Source organism: Vicugna pacos, chromosome 1, assembly GCF_048564905.1.
Source record: "Vicugna pacos chromosome 1, VicPac4, whole genome shotgun sequence".
Lineage (NCBI taxonomy): Eukaryota > Metazoa > Chordata > Mammalia > Artiodactyla > Camelidae > Vicugna > Vicugna pacos.
Window position 1 is genome coordinate 77,071,823 of NC_132987.1, and position 25,943 is coordinate 77,097,765.

The window sequence follows — 25,943 nt, forward strand, 5'->3', positions numbered from 1 at the left end:
GTAAAACCAACTATAAGTACAAAAATTAAGGGACACACATAGAGATGTAAAATATGACATAAAAACAAAACTTTTGCAGGGAGAGTAAACATGTAGAACTTTTAGAATGTGTTTGATTTAAATGACTATCAGTTTAATATATATAATATATATATATCAGTTTAATATATATATATATTTTTAATATGTACAAATCTTATAGTAACCACAAACACAAACCTACAAGAGATAAAAACCAAGAGAAATGAATCCAACCATAACACTAATGAAAGTTATCAAACCATAAGGGAAGTGACTTAAAGAAGAACAGAGAACTACAAAAATAATCAGAAAACAAGTAACAAAACCACAGTAAGTATATACCTATCAATAATCACTTAAAAGTAAGTGGACTAAACACTTCAATCAAAAGATACTGGGTGGGTGAATGGATAAAAAAGTAAGAACTATTTATGCTGCCTATAAGAGATTCATTTCAAAGCTAAAGATACACACAGAGAATAAATGGATGGGAAAAGATTCTATACAAATGGAAACAAAAAGAAAGCTGGGGTAGCAATACTCACATCAAACAAAATAGACATTAAAATAAAGTCCACAACAAAAGACAAAGAGGAAATTATATAATGATAAAGGGGTCAATCTATGAAGATTTAACATTTATAAACATATATGCACCTAACATAGGAGAAACCAAAATATATAAAGCAAATATTGCAGACATACAAGGGAGAAATTGACAGTAATACAATAATTGTAAGGGACTTCAATATCCCACTTACATATACACACACACACACACACACATGAATCACTGTGCTGTACACCAGAAATTAACACAACATTGTAAAGCAACTATATTTCAATAAAAAAAAAAGATTCACAAAAAACCCAATACATTAAAAGGATCATATGTCATGATCAAGTGCAATTTATCCCAGGGATGCAAGGATAGTTTAATATCCATAAATCAATCAGTATAATATACCACACTAGTAAAGTGAAAGATAAAAATCACATGATCCCAAAAGATGCAGAAAAAGCATTTGAAAAAAAATTAACATTCACTTATAATAAAAACTCTCAACATTCATTCATATAATAAAAAGAGAACATACATGCATATAAGAGAAGCCATATATGATAAAACCATAGATAAAATCATACCCAAGGGTGAAAATTTAAAAGCTTTCCCTCCAAGATCAGGAACAAGAATGCCCACTCTTGCCACTTCTATTTAGCATAGTATTAGAAGTCCTAGCTACAGCAATCAGATAAGAGAGAAAAACAAAAGGCAACCAAATTGGAAGGGAAGAAGTTAAGCTGTCACTATGTGCACATGACATGATATCATATATAGAAAACCCTAAAATTTCCACATACACCAAAAAAACTGTTAGAACTAATTTAAAAATTTAGTAAATTTGCTGGATACAAAATCAGTGCACAAAAATCAGTTGTGTTTCTGTACACTAATAATGAACTATCAGAAAGAGAAATTAGAACAATCTCACTTATAATCAAATTTTTAAAAATACCTAGGAATAAATCTAACCAAGTAAGTGAAAGATCTGTACTCTAAAAATAAGACACTGATAAAAGAAATTGAAAATAATACAAATAATGGGAAAATACCCTGTGTTCATGGACTGGAAAGTTAACATTGTTAAAATGTCCATACTACTCAAAGCAATCTACAGATTTAATGCAACCCCTATCAAAATACCCATGGCATATTTCACAGAACAAGAACAAATAATTCTAAAATTGTGTGGAAACACAAAAGACCCCAAATAGCCAAAACAATCTTGAGAGAGAACAAAACTGGAGTTACCATGCTCCCAGACTTCAAACTATATTATAAAGCTATAGTAATCAAAACAGTATGGTACCAGCACAGAATCAGACACATAGATCAATGGAACAGGATAGAGCACTCAGAAATAAACGCCTACACATACGGTCAGTTAATCTCTGACAAAGGAGACAAAAATATACAATGGGGAAAGGGTAGTCTCTTCAATAAGTGGTGCTGGGAAAACTGGACAGCTACATATTAAAAAAAAACTAGAATAACTTCTTATACCATATACAAAAATAAACTCAAAATGGGTTAAAGATTTAAATTTAAGAGCTGAAATCATAAAATTCATGGAGGAACACATAGATAGCATGCTCTTTGATATCAGTCTTAATATTTTTTTGGCTCAGTCTCCTCAGGCAAGGGCAACAGAAGCAAAAATAAGCAAATGGGACCTAATCAAATTTTAAAGCTTTTACACAGGGAGGGAATCCATCAATAAAACTAAAAGGCGACATACTGAATGGGAGAAGCTATTTGCAAGTAATATACCTGATAAGGGTTTAATATCCAAAACATATAAAGAACTTACACAATTCAAAATAAAAAAAAAAAAGCCCCAAACAACCTGATTTAAAAATGGGCAGAAGACTTACATAGACATTCTTCCAAAGAAGACATACAGATGGCCAACAGGCACATGAAAAGATGCTCCACATCACTAATCATCAGGGAAGTGCAAATTTAAAACACAATGAGATATCACTTCACACCTGTCAGAAATACTGTTATCAAAAAGACAACAAATAACAAGTGTTGGTGGGGAAGTGGAGAAAGGGGAACCCTTGTGCCCTGTTAGTGAGAATGTAAATTGGTGCAGCCACTATGGAAAACATGATGGATGTTGCCCCCAAAATTAAAAACAGAACTACCATAATGATGCAGAAATTCCACTCCTGGGTGTTTATCTGAAGAGAACAAAAACACTAATTCAAAAAGATATATGTACCCCAATGTTCATAGCTCATAGCACCATTATTTACAATAGCCAAGATCTGGAGGCAACCATATGTGTCCACCGACAGATGAATGGATAAATGTGAGTTACACATACACACAATGGAATATTACTCAGCTATAAAAAGGAATGAAATCTTGCTGTTTGTGACAACATGGATGGACTTGTAAGGGTATGATGATTAGTGAAATAAGCAGACAGAGAATGGCAAATACTATATGGTTTCAGTTATACGTGGAATTTAAAAAACAAAAACAAATATATATAATGAAACAGAAACAGGCTCACAAACACCGAGTACAAATCAGTGGTTACCAGATGGGAGAGGGATAGGAGAGGAGCAAAATGGGTAAAGGAGGTTAAGAGATACCAACTTTACCAGTTATAAAATAAATGAGTCACAGAGATGTAATGCATATCACAAGGAATATAGTCAACATTTCATAATAACTTTGTATGGTATGCAATCTATAACAGTATCTTACCACTGTGTTTTATACCTGAAACTAATTTAACATTGTAAGTCAACTATATTTCAATAATCTTTTGTATATGTATATTTTTATTGAAGTATAGTTGGTTTACAATGTTGTGTCAGTTTCTGGTGTACAGCATAATGCTTCAGTCATGCATGAACATATATATATTCGTTTTCATATTCTTTTTCACCATAAGTTACTACAAGATACTGAATATACTTTCCTGAGCTATATAGTATGAACTTGTTTACCTAATATTTCAGTAAATTTAAACATTAGAAAAAAGAAACTCAAGGGAAGGGAAGGCCAAAAAGGATAGCTAATCTCCACTTTCCCCATATAATGATTCACAGAAAATTTTTGCTTTGCTTCTAATGAAATAAAAACCAATAATTTTCCTCAGAATTGGATAAATGGTGTCAAACCAATTTTTCCCCCTTAAACTTTTCTTAAACAGTAGGTTATAGATATAGAGATAGATCAAGGTTTGGGTCTGTTCAAGTAAATGAGAGGAAGAGTGTTAAAAACTGCCCATGCTATGATAGAGGTGTTTATAAAGATTAATGAGCTAATACTACTTAAGGAGACTGAACGTAAAGAGACTAAACAGAAGCAATACTAAGTTTTGTTAGTTGAACAATTGTCAAGAATCAGAGGTTGTGACCTGCTAGTAGACAAGCATCCTTTCCTTCTCTGATCATTGAAAGTGCTATGCAGGTCAAAAATCCTGTGTAGAGGATGAGCCATAGAGAAATACAGTAATGTTCATGGATATATTTGCTACTTTCCATTTCATAAATGTTTTCCTTCAACTCATAAACACATTGCAAGAATTACTTCCATTTTATCAACGAGGAACCAATGTTCAGAAGTAAAGATGATTGCTTGAGGTAATACAGCCAGTAATATCAGACCTGGGACTCCAGTCTCAGTCTCCTAACCACGGCAAATGCACTTCCTTTCCTTTGTGTTCCTTTCTTTCCCTGCAGATCAACCCCCATTCCCTCCTGACCTCTGCCGGCACATGGAACACAGAAAGCCCTCCGGAGCCTACCTTTCATTGTCCATCTCCCTGTCCATGTTTGCTTCAGTAGTCTATTTTCAATATCACACTGATAAGATGAATTTGACCCAGTAATCTTTACTGTTAATATGAAAAGGATCCAAAGACTCAATTTCTTCCTCACTGCCTTCGGAGATAGGTGCATTATCCACTTCCCATGTGATAATTGGATGGGGATAAACACTTAACACACTGCATATTAAGAAGCTGTTTGTGTTCTTCTTTTCATACTTCATCACAGGTGTGGAAAAAGCTATGGGGGAGAAAGAAGGGCATATGAGGAACTGTCATTAGCTTCTTTTTAGGCCATCTGTGCAGAACACTTATTATTTTAGTACCCATGAAATGAAAAGCCAAGCTTTGTGAGCAAAACTTGGCAGATTCAGAAAGGAAAATCAAAACAAAAACTCTGTAGAACCTCAAAATATAGTGCAGTTCTCTACAAGGAAAAAAAGAGCACGCCTGGGTACACAGCAACTAGCAAGTTCAGTTCTCTAGAAAGAATTCTAGAGAAAAATCTAACGGCCTCACTGAGCAACCAAAATGCGGCGTCGAAGTCAATAAACTAGAGCTCGTGCAGCACTCTGTACTCTTCACGTACTGACTCAGAGCCGTTTGGACTCTTTGTTTACACATAATTCTTAGATTTCTGAATCGAGGTCTAAAGCAGCTAAATGGAACAGAGGGAGAAGGAACAAATGCTGGATAAAACAATGCATTAGAAAATGCCCCTTCCCCTCAGTAAGTAAATGAACAGATAAATAAAGTTAATACAGACAGGAGGAAAGCATGTAATCGTAAAATTAATTCCACTTAGAAAATAGAAAAATGTCACTTAAATCAATAATTCAGTATTTTAAGTTTTTATACTGGCAGAAATTCTTTTTTTTAAGTTTCTCTTTTAAATTTTTTATTTTTATTTTTTAAACTTTGTGGGAGAGGCAATTAGGTCTATTTATTTTTAAATTTTTTTTTTAATGGAAGTACTGGGGATTGAACCCAGGACTTTGCGCATGCTAAGCATGTACTCTACCACTGAGCAATACTCTCCCCCAACAGAAATTCTTGAGATTGGTAATATTAGGTGCTGATAAGACTGAAGGGGAAAATTCTACACCACGGATAGAAGTAACATATTAAAATCTTATTACTGGTACTTTTTATTTCAGATCATTTCCCAGTCTTAAATATAAGGATGTTCATCACAACGTTCTTTTTGTCATGGAAAATACTGCAAATACCTGAATACCTACCAGTGAAGGAATGGGAGTATCGATTACAGCGTGTCTATACTATGAGCACCGTGTTTTCAAATAATGAGGTAGACCTGTGCATATTGACTTGGAAGGAAGTCCAAAGCATATTAAATTAAAAAGAAGGCATTTCAGAAAACATGGAATGAAATGATATTGTCCTATTTTATGCAAACTTACATGCACACTTACCTCCCACTTGTAGTACAACTTTGTTTGTGATTTTTCCAGATGATGTTCCCACATAGCATGTGTAAGTTCCTTCATCCTGAAGGCTTAATCTTTGGAAAGATAGGGAGGCATTCCCTTTGTGAATTTCACCATGGAAGAGGGATGTCCTGTTTACGTATCTGAGATTTTGCTTTTCCAACTGGTCACTGTCTTTGTAGTATGAGTAAACGTAGTCATCTTGATTCTTCCAGTGAATTACAACGTTGAGCCCACTCTCAAATGAGCAAGGGAGAATTACATCTTCATCAAGTCTTCCAATGACTTTGTTCGCTTCTAGTACTGCTAGCATAACTGAAGGAAGCTAGAAAGAATGCATCTAAAAACAAGAGCAGTTACGAATAGAATTAGTGATGGGTGCTTATCAAGGGTTCTATCAGGATTACTTAGAACTATTCCAGGTCAGCAGCCTGACCATTAACAGATCACATCATCCATCAAGAACCCTTGCTGGTCTAATTACTAGAAACAAGTCATGAAGCTCTGTGTTTGAGTTTTCGTAATTTTAATTGAATATCTGTTTGATTCAATGTAACTATGAGAATTGACAACAGCCTAAAGCATAGAAACACTAGCTTGCTCTGTAGTTGATCAATGGTCTCATCTCTCCTCTGATCCTGGCCTGCTACAGTTGCTGGAAATTATGTATATTGTATAAATTAAAGATACCTGTTGGCTTTTATTCCCTGAATAGATTTACTTTTAACATCTACTACAACAATAGCAAATTAGTTTATCCAGCTAGCAAGACCCAGCAGGCCCTAAAAGAATGAAACAAACTTCACTTGGTTGGTTTAGGAAATAGTCGGAGCATGTAGAAGACAACGCTGCCTTGAGGAATGTGTTGGGCATGGGCAGACATTAGTCTCAAAAAGGGAGTACATGGGCAGGAGGAGTCCAAGAGGGGAAATGAAGTAACTAACTTATTTTGGCTTTAAGACAGCTCTCATGATATCCTATGAGTCAATCAAAATATAGTTAAAGAATATCCTGGATATAAATGTAGAGATCCAATTTACCTAATATATATTTATATATAAGTATCTATTAAAAAGCAAACAGATTCATCACAATTAAGGTTTTTGTAAAGAAAATATACTTCCCCATTTCATAATCATTGAAGGCAGTATCCAGCTTCTCTGACCAATTCACATTTTAAGTAGATCACGTGCCCTGTCTGTGGATTCTATGATATTAGCAGTGGAAACGACCTTATCTTAGGGACAGTGGAGTAAACTCCTTTGGACCTTGGCCAATGCTACCCAAGATGGGAGAACTGGGTGCTTATGTGGCCCTGTCACAAAATCTTTTTCCTCTGCCTCCTCCTCTGGGGCTCTTTCTACTCTGCCATGTGCCACGCCTCTCCCTCAGAGAGATTTGGTTTATTTCTGTACAAAGGGCTAGAGGAATATGGTATTATGCTGAGAGAAAGACATGGAAAGATGGGAAGGAAAAGGAGTGGTTTTGTTGACCTCTCCAGTTGCTCTACTAAACACTTTACTTCATCAGATAATTAAAAATGCCTGTCATAGGACCTATAATGCCTTCTGTAAGTGTCAAGAAAGTACCAGGTTTCCACTTAAAAAAAAATTAACCAAACTTGCCTTTCTAGTGAGTTTATATCTGGTGGCAGATAACAGATGAGAAAGAGTCTTAATCAGAGTAGACAAAAGAAAACATGATTTTCAATCTGCATGCAAACTTCCAGTCTGCTTACTGTTTCGAATTAATTGATCTCATCTCTCAGAAAAATTGATACAGCTATGACCACAAAGGAAACAGCCACTTTGTATTGTGTGTTCATGTTCCCAGCTAATGATACAGACAACTAACACTTGGGTGTGTCATAAAGGAACTTACCCTGAGATCCACATAGAGATGGTGTAAGAATGAAGAAGAAAAACAACACTGCCTTGCCTTCATGTCTTGTGGAGGTCATATTAGTTATACTATTAAAGAGAAGCAAAATATGCAAGTTACAGATTTTAAATGCAAACAGGAATTGGAAAAGAAAGAATTAATGCATCTGACTATAGAAGATTCATTAAATGAACTACAGTACATCCACACAAATAATTCTGCGACTATTAAAGATGACATTGTAAAAGACAGTTCAGTGGCATGGAAGAAAGTTCTGAATATAACAGGAGAAAAATCAGATTACAATGCAACTTTTAAACAACATTGTCCCTTTGTAAAAGCACACACATTTCTGCAAATAGGAGATTGACATGACATATCACAAAATGTACACTAGGATGTTAACTCTGAAGAGCAGGCCTCACATTTAAAGCAGTGCCTGCCGTATAATAGGTACTGAAAAATTATCGTTGCATAAAGATTTTGGAATATGTTTAATAGTGGTTCTCTGGATAATAGCTTTTGTCTGTTAATTTAAAGCTTTCCACAGTGGACATGTATTGCTTTTACAGGAACTATACAAAAACAAATTCAATTAAATATTAAATGCTAATGATTTTAACCATGGTGTTATTTATAATTACACATAAAAAACAAATAAGAAAAACCTGAAAACATATTCCTTAATGTCTAATAATAGTACAAATCACAAGGCAGCCATTAAAATCATTTACAGAGTGTTTCAAAAACTAAAAAAAGTAAGAAAATATATAGATGGTAAAATGCATACACACAATATATACTCAAGTAAGTAAAATAGAACTATTTTCTCTGGAGATGGGATTATACACATTTTTTCTCTAAAAAAAAGTAGCTTGAAAAAGAATAGCATATAATTAGTTTTAAAAACTTCTAGAAGAAAATTTTAAAGAAATCACTTGGGAATTCTATTACAAGGTTGTACCCTAAATATGTTGTAGGATGTAAGATTTAAGAATGATTAAAACTATTCTAAAAAATAAAAATTGATTCCCTCATTATATCTTACCAAAATAAAACCTGATAGATCAATAATTTATAGTTTCATTTTAAATACTTGAAGAAAATAATGGAATAGACAGCCTTGGAAGACAGCCTTTTTAATATGATTATACTTTTCTATTACAGATATGTCTATATAAAAATTGGAAAAGCAACAAAAACATATTAAAAGTCAAACAAATATGGAAAATATTTGCCATATGACAAACTGTCACTCTCATAGCTTCTCTCTTTCTCAGAGCAACAGCTAAAATGTTTGGCAAGTGACCAAGATGGTGGCATAGGAGGACCCTGAGCTCACCTCCTCCCATGGGCACATCAAAGTGATATTTACAGAGCAACTATTGATGACAAAGACTTGCAGACTAGCAGAGAAGATCTACAACTAAAGATATAAAGAAGAAACCACAAAGAGGTGGGTAGGACGGTCATGACCCACACCCCCAGGTGGGCAACCCCCAAATAGGAGGATGATTACAACTGCACAGGTTCTCCCCAGGGAGTGAGGTGTCTGAGCCCCACATCAGCCTCCCCAGCCAAGGGCTCTACATGGAGAAGACGAGCCCCCACAACATTCGGCTCTGAAGGCCAGCAGGGCTTACACTGGAGAGAGCCAGAGGGCTGTTGGAAATAGACTCCATTCTAAAAGGGCACAAAATCTCACACACGCTGGGACCCAGGGCAGAAGCAGTAGTTTGAGAGGAGCTTGGGCCAGACCTACCTGCTGATCTTGAGGAGCTTCCTGCAGAGGCAGGAGGCAACTGGAGATCACACCCTGGGGACACAGATGCTGGTGGCAGCCATTTCTGGGAGCTTATTCTACTGTGAGGACACTGGTGCAGGCAAAGGCCATTTTGGAATCAGCACCAGGACCTGCCCCCCTCCAGCAGCCTGTCAGCACCAGTACTGGGACACCTCAGCTCCACCTACCAGCAGGCCTTCTGCCATAAGACCTCCTGAGGCCCTAGCTGCCCCAGGACACGGTCCTGTCCAACACAGAATGCAGAACATATCCCCACCCAACAGTACACTAACACTAGCCCTGGGACCCCTGGGTCCCCAAAACCGGCCATTGGGAACTGGCCTTACCCACCAGAGGGCCAATGCCAGCACCAGGACACCTGGGCCCTATAGTCAGAGACCCTGGGACCTGACTTGGCTCACCAGTAAATCAACATTAGCCCTGGCATCCCCTAGGCCCTGACCCCACTGACCAGCATGTGGACACCAGTGACAGGACCACTGCAGCCCCATAGCCTGCCATGTTAGAATTCAGTCCACAAACCAGCAGGACAGCATCAGCTCTGGAACCCCTTGGGCCTCCTAGCCAGAGACCCCAGGACCTGGCTCTACCCACCAGCAGACCAGCACTAACCCAAGATACCCTGGGCCCAGGCCCTGCCCACTGGCAGGAAGATACCTGCTCTGAATCCCCTTGTACCCCAGTCATGCCCAACAGCAGGCAGACATCAGCTGTAAGACACCATAGACCACCCCAGCCAATTGCCCCAGGGTCCAGCTGCACTCAGCAGCATGCCAGCACTAGCTTTAGGACACCACAGAACCCATATCCAGCAGTGTCAGGAACAATTTGAAGAATAGAAGCTATATGATCATCTCAACAGATGCAAAAAAAGCTTTTGACAAAATTCAACATCCATTTATGATAGAAACTCTCCAGAAAGTGGGCAAAGAGGAAATATACCTCAACATAATAAAGGCCATAGATGACAAGCCCACAGCTAACAACACACTCAACAGTGCAAAGCTGAAAGCACTTCCTCTAAGATCAGGAAGAAGACAAGGATGCCCACTTTCACCGCTTTTATTTAACAAAGTACTGGCAGTCCTCGCCACAGCAGTCAGACAAGGAAAAAAAGGAATCCAAACTGGAAAGGAAGAAGTAAAACTCACTGCTGATGATCTGATACTATACAGAGAAGTCCTAAAGATGCAGCCAAAAACTATGAGAGCTCATCAATCAACTCAGTAAAGTTGCAGGATACAAAATTATTATACAGAAATCTGTTTCATTTCTATATACTAAAAAGGAACTATCAAAAAGAGAAGTTAAGGAAACAATCTCATTTAAAATGGCATCCAAAGTAATAAAATGCCTAGGAATAAACCTACCTAATGAGGTAAAAGACCTGTACTTAGAAAGCTAGAAGACACTGATTAAAGAAATTGAAGATGACATAAACAGATGGAAAAAATATACCATGTTCATGTACTGGAAGAATTAACATTGTTAAAATGACCATACTACTCAAGGCAATCCACAGATTCAATGCAACCTCTATCAATATACCAAGGGTAATTTTCACAGGACTAGAACACATAATTTTCAAATTTGTATGGAAACACAAATACCCAAAACACTCTTGAGAAAGAAGAACAGAGCTGAAGGAACAAGTCCCTCACTTCAGACTATACTACAAGCTACAGTAATCAAAACAGTGTGGTACTGGCACAAAAACATACACATAGATCAATGGAACAGGATAGAGAGCCCAGAAATAAACCCATGCGTTTATGGTCAATTAATCTATGACAAAGGAGGCAAGACAATTCAATGAAGAAAAGTCTCTTTAAGTGGTGATGGGAAAATTGAATAGCTACATGTAAAAGAACAAAATTAGTAATATGCAAAATAAATTAAAAACGGATTAAAAATCTGAATGTAAGACCAGAAAGCATAAAACTCTTCGACGAAAACATAGGCAGAACACTCTTTGACATAAATCACAGCAACATTTAAAAAAAAATTGTCCCCAAAGCAAAGGAAACATGCAAAAATAAATGGGACCTAATTCAATTTGAAAGCTTTTGCACAGCAAAGGAAATCATCAACAAAACAAAAAGACAACCTACTGAATGGGAGAAGATATTTGCAAATGATTTGACCAATAAGGGGTTAATATCCAAAATATATAAACAGCTCATACAACTCAATATCAAAAACAAACAAACAACTTGATTAAAAAATGGGCAGAAGATCTGAATAGACATTTTTCCAGTGAAGAAACACAGATGGCCAACAGGCATATGAAAAGATGCTCAACATCACTAATCAGCAGGGAAATGCAAATCAAATCTCACCACAGCGAGATACACCTCACACCTATTGGAATGGCTATCATCAAAAAACACAAACAACAAATGCAGATGAGGATGCAGAGAAAAGGGAACTCTCATACACCCTGAGTGGAACTGTAAATTGGTGCAGCCACCATGGAAAATAGTATGAAGGTTTCTTGTTTTAAAAAAAAACCTAAAAATAGAACTACCATAGGACCCAGCAATTCCACTTTTAGGTATATATTTGAAAAAATCTGAAAACATTGATTTGAAAAGATATATGCACCCCAATATTCATAGCAGCACTATTTACAATTGTCAAGACATGGGAGCAACCTAAATGTCCATCAACAGATGAATGGATAAAGAAGATACACACACACATGCATGATCAAATACTACTCAGCCATCAAAAAGAATGTAATTTTGCCATTTGCAACTACATAATTACACTTGGAGGGTATTATGCTGAATGAAATAAGCCAGATAGAAATAGACAAATAGTACATGATATCACCTATATGTGGAATCTTAAAAATGAAACAAACTAGTGAATATAACAAAAAGTATGTTGTACACCTGAAACATATAATATTGTATATCAACTATACCTCAATTAAAAAATAATTTTAAAAAGGATAACAAATAACAAGTGTTGGCCAAGATGTGGAGAAAAGGGACCTTTGTGAACTGTTGGTGAGAATGTAATTTGGTGCAGCCAAAATGGAAAGAAGTATGAAGATTCCTCAAAAAATTAAAAATATTACTACCACGTGATCCAGCAATTCCACTCCTGGGTATTTATCTGAAGAAAATGAAAACACCAGTTAGAAAAGATATATGGACCCCTATGTTCATTGCATCATTACTTATAATAGCCAAGATACACAAGCAGCCTAAGTGTCCATCTATAGAAACAAATGGATAAAAAAATCTGTGATATAGGTGTAGTGTAATATTAACCACAAAAAAAGAATGAAATCTTGCCATTTGTGGCAGCAAGGATGTACTAGAGACTATTAAGCTAATTGAAATAAGTCTGACTTAGAAATACAAATACTGTTTGATTTCCCTATATGTGGAATCTAAAAAATAAAATGAAAATAAAAAAACAGAAAGTGTTACAGATACAGAGAACAAACAGGTAGTTGCGACAGGGAGGGGTCTAGGGTAGGGAGGAAAGACGTTGGTGAAGGAGATTAAAAGATGCAATCTTTCAATTGCAAAATAAATGAGTCGTGGATGTGAAATGTACAGTATGGTAGAATATAGTAAATAATTGTGTAATATCTTTGGTGACAGATTGTAACTAGATTTTCCCGTGGTGATCATTTTGAAACATACAGAAATACTAAATCACTATGTTGGGTAATAGGAAGTTAACTGTGTTAAAAAATAACAACATAAAATAAAATGTTTGGCAAAGTAAAAACTTGTAAAATAGTAGTAGTTGTGAAAATAAGACCTTTATATTTCTTCCTGTAGATGTATTTGCATGTGTAACACCTGAAAAGATACATATCACAATGCTTTATCTCCAAATAGTAAGAATAAAAGTAATCATTAAATTCATTTTATACTATGAACATATGTAGATATGTAATAGTGCATTTTACATTCATAGGCTATTAAAAAACAATTTAAAATTTAATCAGTCTATCTCAAGCCAAAGTTAACTCCACCGTATTTGATGTAACTCTGGGGCATTCCATTTCCACTGTCGTACTACAGGTCAATGTCTCATTCTCCAGGATGACTGCATTATTTGCTAGCTTTTCTTGAAGCTTCCCACATCTCTTCTTCCCACCTCCTTTCATATGATGTTCTTGATTCATTAATTAGTTAAAATTAACTATGAATTTTCCCTCAACCCTCTAACACCAATTTAACCTACCCATTGACAGCTGTCCACGCTTTCTGCCTCCCCTTCTCCTCTTATCCAAACCCAAACCCTTCACTTTTGCTCTACATCTCATATCTTTTTTGCATTCAAGAAATCTGTCCTTGCAATCACTATCCCCTCTCAACTGTATCATCAGGTTCATTCTTTCTAGATCGATCCTATGAGCAAAAATGCTCCAATTTGTCCCGCCTTAAGAACATGAAAAAAAATAATATTCTCCTCTGACTTTTGATTAACATGTACCTATTTCTCAGCTCTATTAATTTTGCGAAATATTTGTCTAAATAGCCACTGCCACTTCCCCCTTACAATTTCCCCTCAGTCCACTCCAGGCCCCTGTCTGCATGACATATCATAAACTGCCCTTTGTCAGTGTCACCAAGAAGTGCTAGGTTGCCAAAAACATGGATACAATTTGTCCTCATCTTACTCAGTCTCACAGCAGCCTTCAACATAATTGTCTGTTACCTTTTTTATGGAGAGCTCATCTCTTTGTTTCTGGGCCACCACATTCTCCTAATTTTTCTTTCCTCACTGCTGCTCCTCCTTAGTCCTTTACTGGGCCTCCTCCTTTGCTTGCCCTACTTACGTGAAAATATGGAAGGTTCTCAGGACTTATACCTTCTCTATGTTCTATTCCTAGGTAAGTCCCTCTCTTCCATGGCTCTGATTGCCATCTGTACACCAAGGATTCTCAAATTTATCTGCTGAGTCAAGGTCATATATTCAATTACCCATTTGATTGTTCACTTAGATGCCTGATAGGCATCACAGGATTAACATGAGCCCTTGATCCGTACCTCATTCCCTTTACCATTGTTCTCTGCTCCACCTTGAACAAGACAACAAGAATTACCCTATTTATCCTCCAGTCTTTTATCTCAATAATTGATACCAAATCTTCCATGCTGTTTAGTCCAGAAACATAGAATTCAACCTTGATTCTTCCTTTTCCTCATGTCCCATATCCAATGGATTTACCAGTCTTTTGTTAATGGAGTAAATAAAACTCCATTATTTGTGCACTTCTCTCCCACTCTGCCATTACCATTTTACTGCAAAGCCACTGTCATCTCTTACCTGGATTTCTAAAAAAGAGATCTGGGTAGTTACCACTGCTCTACTCTTGCCCCTACAGCTGCCACTGTCAACACAGCATTGAGAGTCATTTTTAAAATATAAGTAACTCTACAACATCCTCCTAATTAAATCCCTTCAGTGACTTCCCACCACACTCAGATCACATTCGTAAGCTACCAATTGCATACTCTGGCTCCTGGGCCTGTCCGCCCCACCAGCCTCTCCCATAACAACCCACAACATACATTCCAAAACACTCGTGAACACAAAGTGCTCCAATTCGAGGGTCAGCATGAGCTGAAAATTAGGCCCTTGAGAACTAGTTAATTCATGTCTTTGGGATAAAATGACAAATTACAGTAACCCATTTATCATCTAAGATAAAGTACTATGAATTAAAAAAACATACTCAACCTCTTCTACACAAATGCTTGATTTAGCGCTTTTGAAATAATTTCAGCATTCAGCTAAGTGAGGCAGTTAATGAGTATTTGGCCCTATTTTTATGCCTAAGTTTTATTTTTAGACATTTAGTTTCTTCCTCCAAAGCAGCAGAAATCTTCCACCTTGGATTTGACTGTAGCTGCCCAACTTGCAATCAGCGCCCTTACAAATGGGCTCAAATACCAGAAGCGTCTTGTTCTGGCATATTCTGGCTGGCTTCCAGATGCGAGGGAGAAAGGCAAAGGGAAGCGGCCTCTGTAGTGAAACGTAGCGAAAAGAAGTCCAGGTGCTGAGACTAATCAGACAGAAGAAAAAATTGAGGCCATTCTACAAGCATAAAATAAAGAGCCAGAGCAGCTCCCTCTGCACTCAGCAGCTGCAGACCACACTGACCGTAGCCATCAGCACGACTGTGGCAATGACAAACTTCACTTGTGTTCAGGTCAGATTCTCTAGGCTGCATGTCAGGAACACTCGAGACTAGTCCTGGCCTCAGAACTCTGGCCTAGACACGACCAGATGCACACAGGAAGTCAAGTCTCTTGTTCGGTAAGCAGGACTATTTCACATCACTTGCCTCGTGCCGGCTCACGTTATGAATTCCTTCAGGAAAAGCAGCTTCCAGGGTGCTCCACTCTCCTCTGCATTGTTTTTAAATTCAGTGCCTCTCCACAGTGCTCAGGGCACTGAGCCAGTTCGTGAAAGAAGTTACAACAAAAGGAAAATTCTTTGTAGCATCCTAGGGATTTCTCCTTAGCATCCACTTAGATTTTAATAGGATTGACTTTGTTTAAATAGAAGAGAACAAAAAACCAGTTTTTAGGATTACCCCCTCTTTACTCAAAAAATAACACCCCTGATGTTTTACAGTGAAAATCCTCCAGCTGAAAATTCATATATTGGGCTGAAATTTTGAATCTCTAGAGGTACTGTCTTGGCTTCAGGCTCAGCTTTTCTGGGGGGATTGGGGTCGGGAGAGTAGCTCTTGGTATATTTGTTTGGAAACCAGGTTAAAAGTATGTGCTAACACACTTTTGGGGAGGTATAGCGGTGCAGCGGCAGGGCAGCAAGAGTGAAGGAAAAGGGGAAGTGAAACAAAGGAGAGAAAGCAGACAGTAGGGGTGGCCGCCCTGCTGGCCACAGCTTTAGAACAGGAAAGACAGCACTGACGCAGTCACAGGGGATGATCTCCAGGCATCCTCTACGGAACCACAGCACCTCGGAACAATCCACCAGAGGAACAGAGCAAAAGGAATCTTTCTATCACTTTCCTCCACTGGTCAAAGTTTTCCCCATGGGGCTTTAAATCCCATGCTCATCCTAGTTCTGGCCACACAGGGAAGCCACTCAGGAAGCCAGATGCCATGCCTCCCAGTGTGACACTGAATCTGAGATACAGGGACAAGGGAAATGACAGCCTCTGGGAGTCTGCGGCTGCCGCAGCTCCCGCTGTGGTGGGTGACAGAGGGCATACTGCTGTTGGCCTCCCCAGAGGAGGCAGGCTCAGCTGCTGACATTTGCAGGCTCAGCTGCAGTGGCATTGGGGAAGGGGCTTTCTTCATCCAACCAGTTGAAGGCCCAGGAAACAGGTGAGGCCAAGACAATCTAGGGAGGCTCATAAATTGGGCCCAGTAAAAGCTATTTAAAAAATGCCACACATTGATATTTCCTATGCTAGCAGACCATTAATCGCTTACTCAGATCCCCTGTGATCACTTTTATCCATTCAGTTTTCACACGTGCGTTGCTCAGTTACTGCTACCTGCTCACATAACTGCAGCCATCTTAGGAGGCTTGCCCTTAGGTGATGTAAGCTGTGGTTCTTGGAGTTACACTCCTTTCCTACTCTGCACCCCAGTGGTGGCTTCAAGGCAAGAGACAGTCTGTGGTCCAGAGTCCCACTGTGGGAATGAGGCTGAGACTTCATCATCTGAAGCTTCTATCTCTGCCCCATCCTGCTTCCCACACTTCCTTATGAGTTTCTTTGGGAAACATTCCCACATTACTTGTCTCTCTGAGAAGCAGGACTGAGACAAAGCACATGTAAAGGAAATCACATTGTGGGTCCACAGACATCTGGTAGATTCCTGCTCCATGGCCCCTCAGGCGCCCAGCTGCTGCCCTTTGAAGATAGCAAAGAGCATTCCTTTCCTAATACAGGCTGCCTCAGGGAGATAATGATTATCTGTACTATGCCGGCAAGCCTGACCACCAAGGCTGGCCACAACCCCTACAAAAATCACAACCCCTTACCAAAATCCCTAGCTCTGTCCTTTCACAACCCGCTTTGTGCTCGAGGTCACGTAAGCACAGGAGTTCAAGGTTACCCTCCCTTAGAAAAGACCTCAGCAGCCAACCCTCGGTGCTCACACAGGCACTTCTCGTCTGTGTGGCCTGCTCTTGTCTATGACAGCGTACTGAATAAACTCCTTTTCCATTTTCATCCTCTGTCTTTGGTAAATTCCTTTATCACCTGTGCACCGGCCCACCGAATCCCAAAACACACGTTACAGAGAAGAGGCCAGGGCACTTACTAGTCTTCAGGACCATTTTCCAGTTCAGACGTCTATCACGAAATGTTTCTTCTTGCCAAAAGGGTAGGCTATATAATCCTCCTCAGTAACGCTCTCTACAAGAAAGAACATAGTCAGAGTGGAGGCTTTTTTTTTCCCTTTAGCAGGAAGGCTGCAAAGCCAAGACAATAGACAAAAGGTAATGCCAGGGTATTCAGGCAGACAGCAGTGTTTTGTCTACCATATAAAGGTAATAAGTAAATGAACAAGACTCCGTAAGTGAAGTGAGTTTTGAACATGTGCAGATGTGGGGCCAAGGACTTCTTGGAAAGAGTCACCTTTCCCTGCTTAACACTCGCTGATGGATGCCCATGGCACATCAAACGCCTCTGGAAAGCCAGCCAGCTGTGTCTGTCCTACTTTTACTCCCAAGAGCTCAGAATGTGTGTTGTCATCATCAAATAACTAAATATCACGTGAACTGATTAAGTGGGAGGACAGGACAAACTTGCTGTTTCTCCAACGATCAAGTTTAATAAGATGAATGATTTGGAAAGGCTAAATAAAAGCACGAGAAAGGAGGGAAGAAAATTCTGCTATTGGATGCGGTGTGGGAGAGACAATAGTGAAAGACAAAGCAATTAGTAAAGCACTAGAAGGAGCTGGACTCTTTCTAACAATCTGAATGCAGAGCTTTCTGGCCACTTTCAAGAAACAAAGACTAGAAATACTGGATGGTGAGTCATTGATTCAGTCTGTGTAAGAAAGACAATATAGAAAATAAAACAGTGGCCTCATACTCAGGACAAGGCCTTAATGCCCTCCACTCAGAAAACTAGGAAATGGATGGGCATCTGTGTATTTTATGTTTAAAAGCATTTAAAATTAATGATTGGAATATTTCTCTTTTTCTTTTAAACCAGACCAACTACTGGGGTTGAGTGTGTCAGATGTAAGGATTTCAACTAAAATAAGGAAAGCTCTGAAATGATACTGTGAATTCTCACCACAGTTAACGTGAAACAATGTTTCTGTGACACAGAGGAGGAGCAGCAGTACCTGGAGGTCAAAAAATCTGGGCCAGAAGGCTTCCCTCCTAATGTTGGTTTAGGTTTATCACCTAATTCTGATATCAGAATCCCATCGTGTGGTGGTCACGGTTATTACACTTAATTACTGTGCTGTATGGGAGGTGATATACTCGGTATCCCTCAGAATGAGATTAACCATTCCACTCAATCCCCGTGTCACCCTTTCAAGCACAGAAGTGAAGAGCTCCTCTCTACCTATGTAGCAAGGTGATAGGGCTGCACGACTTGTAATGAAATATCAGAATCAAAGATTTAGTGTGAAGAATAGGCAAACCCAACCTCGACAAGACTTACTCCCAGCTGCTGTGCTACCACGGTTGTTGCCCCGAACCGCAGTCCTACCCCTCCCTGCGCGCAGACTTACTGAAAACCACAACTACCCTCCAGCTGTCTTCACAGCACAGCAACAAGAATCCAACTACAGGAAAGCTGGTGCAAGCTGGCTCAGCTTCAAAAGTGGGACAAAGGTCCTCTTGCAGCTCATACCATCTCACTGTAATAGTGAGATCTCCACCTTTCTGTGCCATGCCGGTTCAACCTGCTTCCCATCCAGATGCCAAAGGACCACAGAAGGGCAAAAAGAGAAGTAACACTCCAGTTCTGGGAGGAACCCTGCCTACTCCCAGAAAACCAGTGCACAGGCCTCCCCCTCATTAGCCTTGCCCTTAAAATCTTGCCTTAATTGCCCTCTGGGGGAGAAGTTGATTTGTGAACTAAGTTCCCGCCTCTCCATTCTCTGGCCACTGATTAAGCTTAAGCTGCTTCAATCTTAGCTTCAGTTTCGGTTTTTGGCTGCTTGAACCTGAAAGGAAAAAGAACCCTCTCCACTGAGGCAGGGGGCGTCAGCCAGGCTAGGGCCTACGTGAGGATAACAATTAGCAGGTTTAATAAGTGATGATTTATAATGAATTGCCTTCTGGCAAGTCCTTGTGCCTAGGTACACCTGAATTAGTGGCTTTTCGCCCTTAGAATTTAAAGCTGTAGCTGACCTGTCCAGCTGGTGCTGAAGACAAGAAAGACTGCTGGCCTAGTTCTGCGTGTACAGCTCAGTGGGTCATCTCCAAAGTACGGTGGTTATCAGGTTGGCTCTGTACCAGTAAGCTTTCTGTACAGCTCAGAGTCAATCCTGCCAAATAACTTCTGTTTGTAAAGCTCTATTGCTTCAGCCCTATCTTCTATTCACAATCCATTTCTAAATTCAAGTCAGAAGATGTAAAAGTTCTGAGAAGCAAGAGAAAGTGAAATACCTCAAATTTATCCTGACCTTCTAGGAAACAGGACTAAATCTTTGTATGGTATCCCAGTCATCCAGCAAGCTTACCATTTTTTCCGCCATTAAAAACATACAATTTGAACACCTCCTATGGATCACAGGACTGTAGGTCAGACAATCCCTCATCTCAGAAAGCTCAATCTGGTACCAAAAGATAGATCGATTAGATGAACAAATAAATCAGAATACAGAGATACAGAAAGCAACAAGGACTCCCATGGAAGGAGAGGAAAAATACTGGCGCTTAAGCGGGGACTGAGCACTGAGGAAAGCTTCCTGAAGCATCAGTTTTGAAAGACAAGGAGAAACTGGCCTAGAAACTGGCCTGTAAGGCAGAGTAGAGGTAAGTGGAAGAGGGAAGAAATTCTAGGCATGCAATAGAACACAGATGCAGCTGCAAGAGAGAATGTAAAAACCAAGCAGGCCACACAGAAGAGAAAGTGCTGGGTAGGTGTGCAAGGGCTCAGTCATGACCATCCTTGTGAGCCACCCTAAGGAAATGCAAAGCTAATGCTGAAGTCAGATCTGTGTTTCAGAAGATGAATAAAAGGAGCCAGCTTGTAAGCATCAAGTAAGTAGATGTGACCGAAAAAACCCTGAAAATCCAGTGTGACACAGTGAAATGGACAAGTGAAAAAGCCACTGTGACAGCCACTGGTACCATTCCCTTCTTTCTTGCTGACCAAACTTCCTCCTCTGGCCAGCCCTGTGCAGGATACAACCACCTCTACTTAAAAGGAGAACCAAGAAAGGGTCCAGAAAAGGTAAATGAGATGACAGTGACTGGTTCAGTGTGGGAGTAAGTCTTCTACATTTGGGACAGGAGGAGCTGGGGTGGTGACCATTATGAAGAGCTGGGCCTGGGTCGGGCGTGGAAGGAAGCCAGTCAGAACTTCCCAACTTTCCTGCAAATTGAGAGTTGAGCAGCTAACCGTATTTACCCCACAATGGAGTACTGAACCCCATTTATATGTCTGCAAGTCCACATTTTCCTTCTAACTCTGAGACTAAAGGAAGTAGGAAAGTGTGGCCAGCCTCCTGCACTGCTTTGTATCCAAAATTAACTAGTAAAATCAAACTGAAAAAAACAAACAACAAACATTTTGATACTGTTTTGCCCCACGGGACATGAACAGAGGTCTGCTGGGAGGACTTGTGCGGAGAGAATTTGGCTAGGTATTTTACCCTCTAGGGTTCCTGTTTCCCCTTATTTCTTTTTTTTAATTTTTTAATTTTTTATTGATTTATAATCATTTTACAATGTTGTGTCAAATTCCAGTGTTCAGCACAATTTTTCAGTCATTCATGGACATATACACACTCATTGTCACATTTTTTTTTCTGTGAGTTATCATAACATTTTGTGTATATTTCCCTGTGCTATACAGTGTAATCTTGTTCCCCTTATTTCTTTCAAAGAAAAAAAAGAGAAAATACTTGTTTTCAAGGATCCTTTAAAAAATAAGGTTTTAAAGCAATAAAGTAACTTCACAGTACACCATTAGGACTTGAATATTTGTAGAATGAATAAGTTTGACATGCCATGACATAATTATGTATACTTCAATGTTGTAAGTTTGGTGTTGAATTTGTAAAGTTAAGACTAAAGAAGGGACAATATGAAAGCTTTAAGTTGGTCTTTTGACCTTTCAACTGCAGAGTACATGTGTTTGACTCATTTGGGCACATGATTATATTGGTCCACTTTACAGACCAAGCCGACCAAACAATGCAATGACTGAGGCAGATCTGAATACTGAATGATGCCTGTGGCAATTCCTAATAGAAGAATTGCAATAAAAGCTCCTAGATTTCCAAGAAAGGCTCCTCCCTTTAGCAAAGGATGTTTCTCTGAGAAATTGTATCTAGGGGTATCAGATAGAGCAAAGTTCATGAAGAAGGTACTTGAGTTTTAGATTCTATGATCAGAGATCCAGAATCTACAACAAAGTGAAAACAAAGCTGAATGTGCCATCCAGCATTCCATCAAGCTCCAAAAGAACAAACAAATGGTACAAGCAGATTGTTTACATGCCCACAGAGCCTACCACACTGCTGTTTCATCCTCAACCAGAGCTCATGGCCTCATGGGGGTTCCTTCAACAAGCTGCTGAGTACCAAGGACGGTTTTGCAGGATAAAAGCTGCCATGACCTGCAAGTAGACCCTGTAGGACTAGAGCCCCTGATGGGTAAGCCTGAAGGACCATGGAGAAGGGGAACCTCTGGTTCGGTAGGATATTGAGTAGCACTTAACATAGTTTTGGCCAAATGAAGATGAGGCCTTGAGTCAGGCTCTGTACCACTTTTTGGACCTGTTGGTCAAGGCTGGAAGAAGGCTGATCAGAAGACTGAGGAAAGGGATGTGGGTGCAGAACACTCAGAATGGATCCAGAGCATAAGACTGTTCAGGAGCCCATTGAGCAAGCATGAAAAGGAGGCTGAGCTGACCCGACTCCATTGTTGCCCGTTCACATGACTGAGAGCCTCTTCCGTGGTGAAGCCCTTCTGGCGAGTATTCACACGGAACCTGAGTGAGGCGGCCATGGCAGTAGGGAGAGAGCCTCTCCCCCTTCATCCCTTTTCCGCATCAAAGCAGACCAGGCTGTGCCGCAGCTGAGTGCTCAGCTTAGGGATCAGCTCCCATCTCTGATGTGGCATCATACCCAGCAAAGACAAGTCAGCTTCTTGTTGGCTTCTATTTAATTACTTCATTAGAGAAGGGGACAGCATTTCCACTGTCTCCAGGCCATGCCTGTCAAAACTGCCAACTGCAGACTTACTGAACACTCCATATTATCCATCCAAATTGGCTGTGGAGAGAGTTCTTTGACCAAAAACAGAGAAGGTTGGGGACTAATTCAAATGTAATTCACTCTTCTATGTTCCCTGTGAATGAAGCAGCTACCTTCTAATGTGGTGAGATGGCCTCTAAGAACTTAGCCCTGCAATCCTACAGGGCATCTGCTTCCACCTGATGGCTTAGCTACTTGGCAGAGTGAGAGTTAGGCTCCGAGCCTGCGTTCCAACCCTGGGCACTCTCCTCCTGCAGTTAGAAGATATGGATCTAAGATTGAGGAGGGACTGATGTGTCTAACAATTACAGCTGATTGACCCACTCTCAGAATTTCAATCAGTGTCCCTTTAGTGTCATTCATCCTCCCTTTTAGCTCTTAAGGGAAGTCTGCTTTTATCATGGGACAAAGTGTGGTTCTTCTGAGTGAGGGGTCATTTGGGTTCTTCATGCCAGGGGGCAAATAGCAGAAAAGTGGGATACTGTCCTGACTGGGGCAAGTGACCATGCCGCATAAGGGGACCTGCAATTACTGCTGTACAATTAGGAGGAATATAATAGGAATTTGGTGGGTCCCTTTCTTTCTTTTTTTTTTTTTTGATGTTCTGTGGAAGAGGTTAATGGGAGGCTATTGCCCCTCAGTAGACAAGACCATCAAGAACTGGAACAGCTCAGGAATCAAGGTTCAGGCTACCTTGCTAGGGAAACAGCTGAGGGACTGGACCAAGGTGAGATCACAGAATGGGTAATAGAAAAAGGAAAATATAAATATCAGCTGGTTTAGGGATAAATGGCAGAAAGAATGACTATAGCCTGTGTCATGACTTAGAACAAAAGGTCTTCTGTTCTTTTCTATCCATACTGTGTGCAGAGTGTGTTGTTGGTGGCAAAGCATTTCTTTTGGACCATAGACTGAAGCAGAATTTGAGGGGGAACATCATCTAAAGCAGAGCTACTCAAACTGGGGGGTCTGCTGGCTGGTGCCAGTCTGTGAGCTGTTGATTCCTGGTTCATGATAAAAGTATAGACATTGAGAATAAGTATTTAAAATTACTCTGTCAAATTAGGATCAAAATCTCTGTTGTTGTATGTGTGATAACAAAAAATCGAGGCTTGTACTTCATGTTCTTTTTAACTTCATTTTTCTAGCAATTCACTTTTATTACACCTTCCTGATGAATTTATTCATGACAGATTAGAAACAAAAATTTACTGTTCCTTTTACTACAGATAGTTGAGAAGCACTGATTTTAATGAGCATTGGCTTTGTCAAGTCTGTTATGACTCCTGGATGTGGCAGCTGTGTAGTAAAAATGTCTGGTTCACAGAACTTCAGCCAGTATGCAGTGAGGAGGAGTGGCAATAGATATGGTCCCAGATACAGCTCGGAAGATAAAGGCAGCTGGGAATTAGAGTCATAACTAGAGGGAACAGTGGGCAAAGGAATGTTATTCAGTGCTTGTAGGCTCATACAACTCAATATCAAAAACAAACAAACAAACAACTTGATTAAAAAATGGGCAGAAGAGCGGGGGTGGCGGGGGGGGGTCAGGACAAGGGCTAGGGTCTAGGGAAAGATTAGAGGGATAGAGGGATAGAGCTGAGAAAAGGAGGAAGTACCAGACGATAGATTTGAGAAAGAGGAGAGTAGATGAGAGAATTTCTATTTCTTAAAGAAGGTGGTAGCTAATCTGTGGAGAGTAAGGATTGGAAGTCAGCACAAGGAGAAGCAGAATCACCATTCCACAGTATATCAGGCTGGGCTGGACATCACTGCCTGAACAGATGGGGACATGGGCAAAGATACCTCACTTTGAAAAATCTTCCTACTAGCATTAGTTGGTATCTCTCTCTCTGCCTGAATTTGCCAGTGTCTTTACTGAACTCAGAAAAACCCTTAGGAGAATTTCTAGTTACACAAACAAATAGAACCAAGCAGAGGCTGACCTTCCAGGAAACAACATATGGACAGCAGTTGCAATGAGAATCACCACCCATTAAAAGCATAACATGCTGGGCAGCATTTCTGGGACCAGCGCCATCTTTTCCGTGGCTCACGCTCCCGACAGGCAGACCTGCCAGGGCTCCAGCTTCCACAAGGTGACCTCATCCTTGGGATCCCATAGCAGCGATTCCTTTCACCATAGAAGCAACTTCCTACTGTTTCCTGGGTTCTATTTGATTTTCCTATCTTCTATTTGATTTTCCTACTTTTCTATCACCTGGTTGCCTACATCAAATTCTCTCTGCTGTAAATACTTGAAGTGGATGCAATTTTCCCAGAAAGACTCTATCTGCACTCACCCTAGTCCCTGTGGTACTATAATTAAAACAATTTCTCTGAGTATACTGTAGAAATGTCTATCCTCGACAACTTTTGGAGTCTCTAAATGAGCTCTCTTATCTCTTTTGTAAAGGCTACCTAGAGTAGGAAAGCCAAATGGTAACTATCCGCCCCCATATCTTCAAAACAGTTGATCAAAAGCAATACAACATCCTAGGATATTTTCAAAGGCTTAAAAGATGTACATGTGGATATTCACACCTTATTCCCAAACAGTTCCCTGGTTTAGCCATTGCAAAAATTGATGACAACTGATTTTCCCCAAAATATATCAAAAAAGGGAAAGAAAAAAAAACCATGACAACAACAAAACCCCAACAAACAAAAAATAGACTATAAAGGCTGGCTCATCAATTTAATTCCTAAAAATTTCATGTTTGATTTAAGCCAAAGATTTCTGCTTGTCTGACTATTTCCTGAGCCCTGATTACTGCACTGCCTTTTGCTCTCTGACCACACCCACCTCAAGTCTGCAATCACTTGCCTTCAGCGTGATTCCTAACTCTGCTGAGTTTAGGGATCCCATTTTCACTGCATCTTCTTTGCAGTCCTGGGCAAGGAAAACAGTTAGCAATGTGCATTTTAAAAGAACTCTGCAGCCTGGCTCAGCAATCTGTTTCTTGTGGGAAAGAAGATTTTTCTGAGCTCCAACAGCAGAATAAAATGAGAAGTAGGTAGG

At 39.7% G+C, this 25,943-nt stretch overlaps 1 protein-coding gene across 1 annotated transcript in view; it reads right to left on the reverse strand.

Annotated features, from left to right (window-relative positions):
- HHLA2 (HHLA2 member of B7 family) overlaps positions 1 to 25,943 on the reverse strand; it is a 128,742-nt gene that overhangs the window by 13,563 nt on the left and 89,236 nt on the right. The window contains 5 exon segments of the mRNA XM_072965684.1: positions 4,353 to 4,441; positions 4,443 to 4,614; positions 5,807 to 6,161; positions 7,703 to 7,791; positions 17,786 to 17,880. Of these exon segments, the coding sequence (XP_072821785.1) occupies positions 4,353 to 4,441; positions 4,443 to 4,614; positions 5,807 to 6,134 (589 nt within the window). The 5' untranslated portion in view covers positions 6,135 to 6,161; positions 7,703 to 7,791; positions 17,786 to 17,880.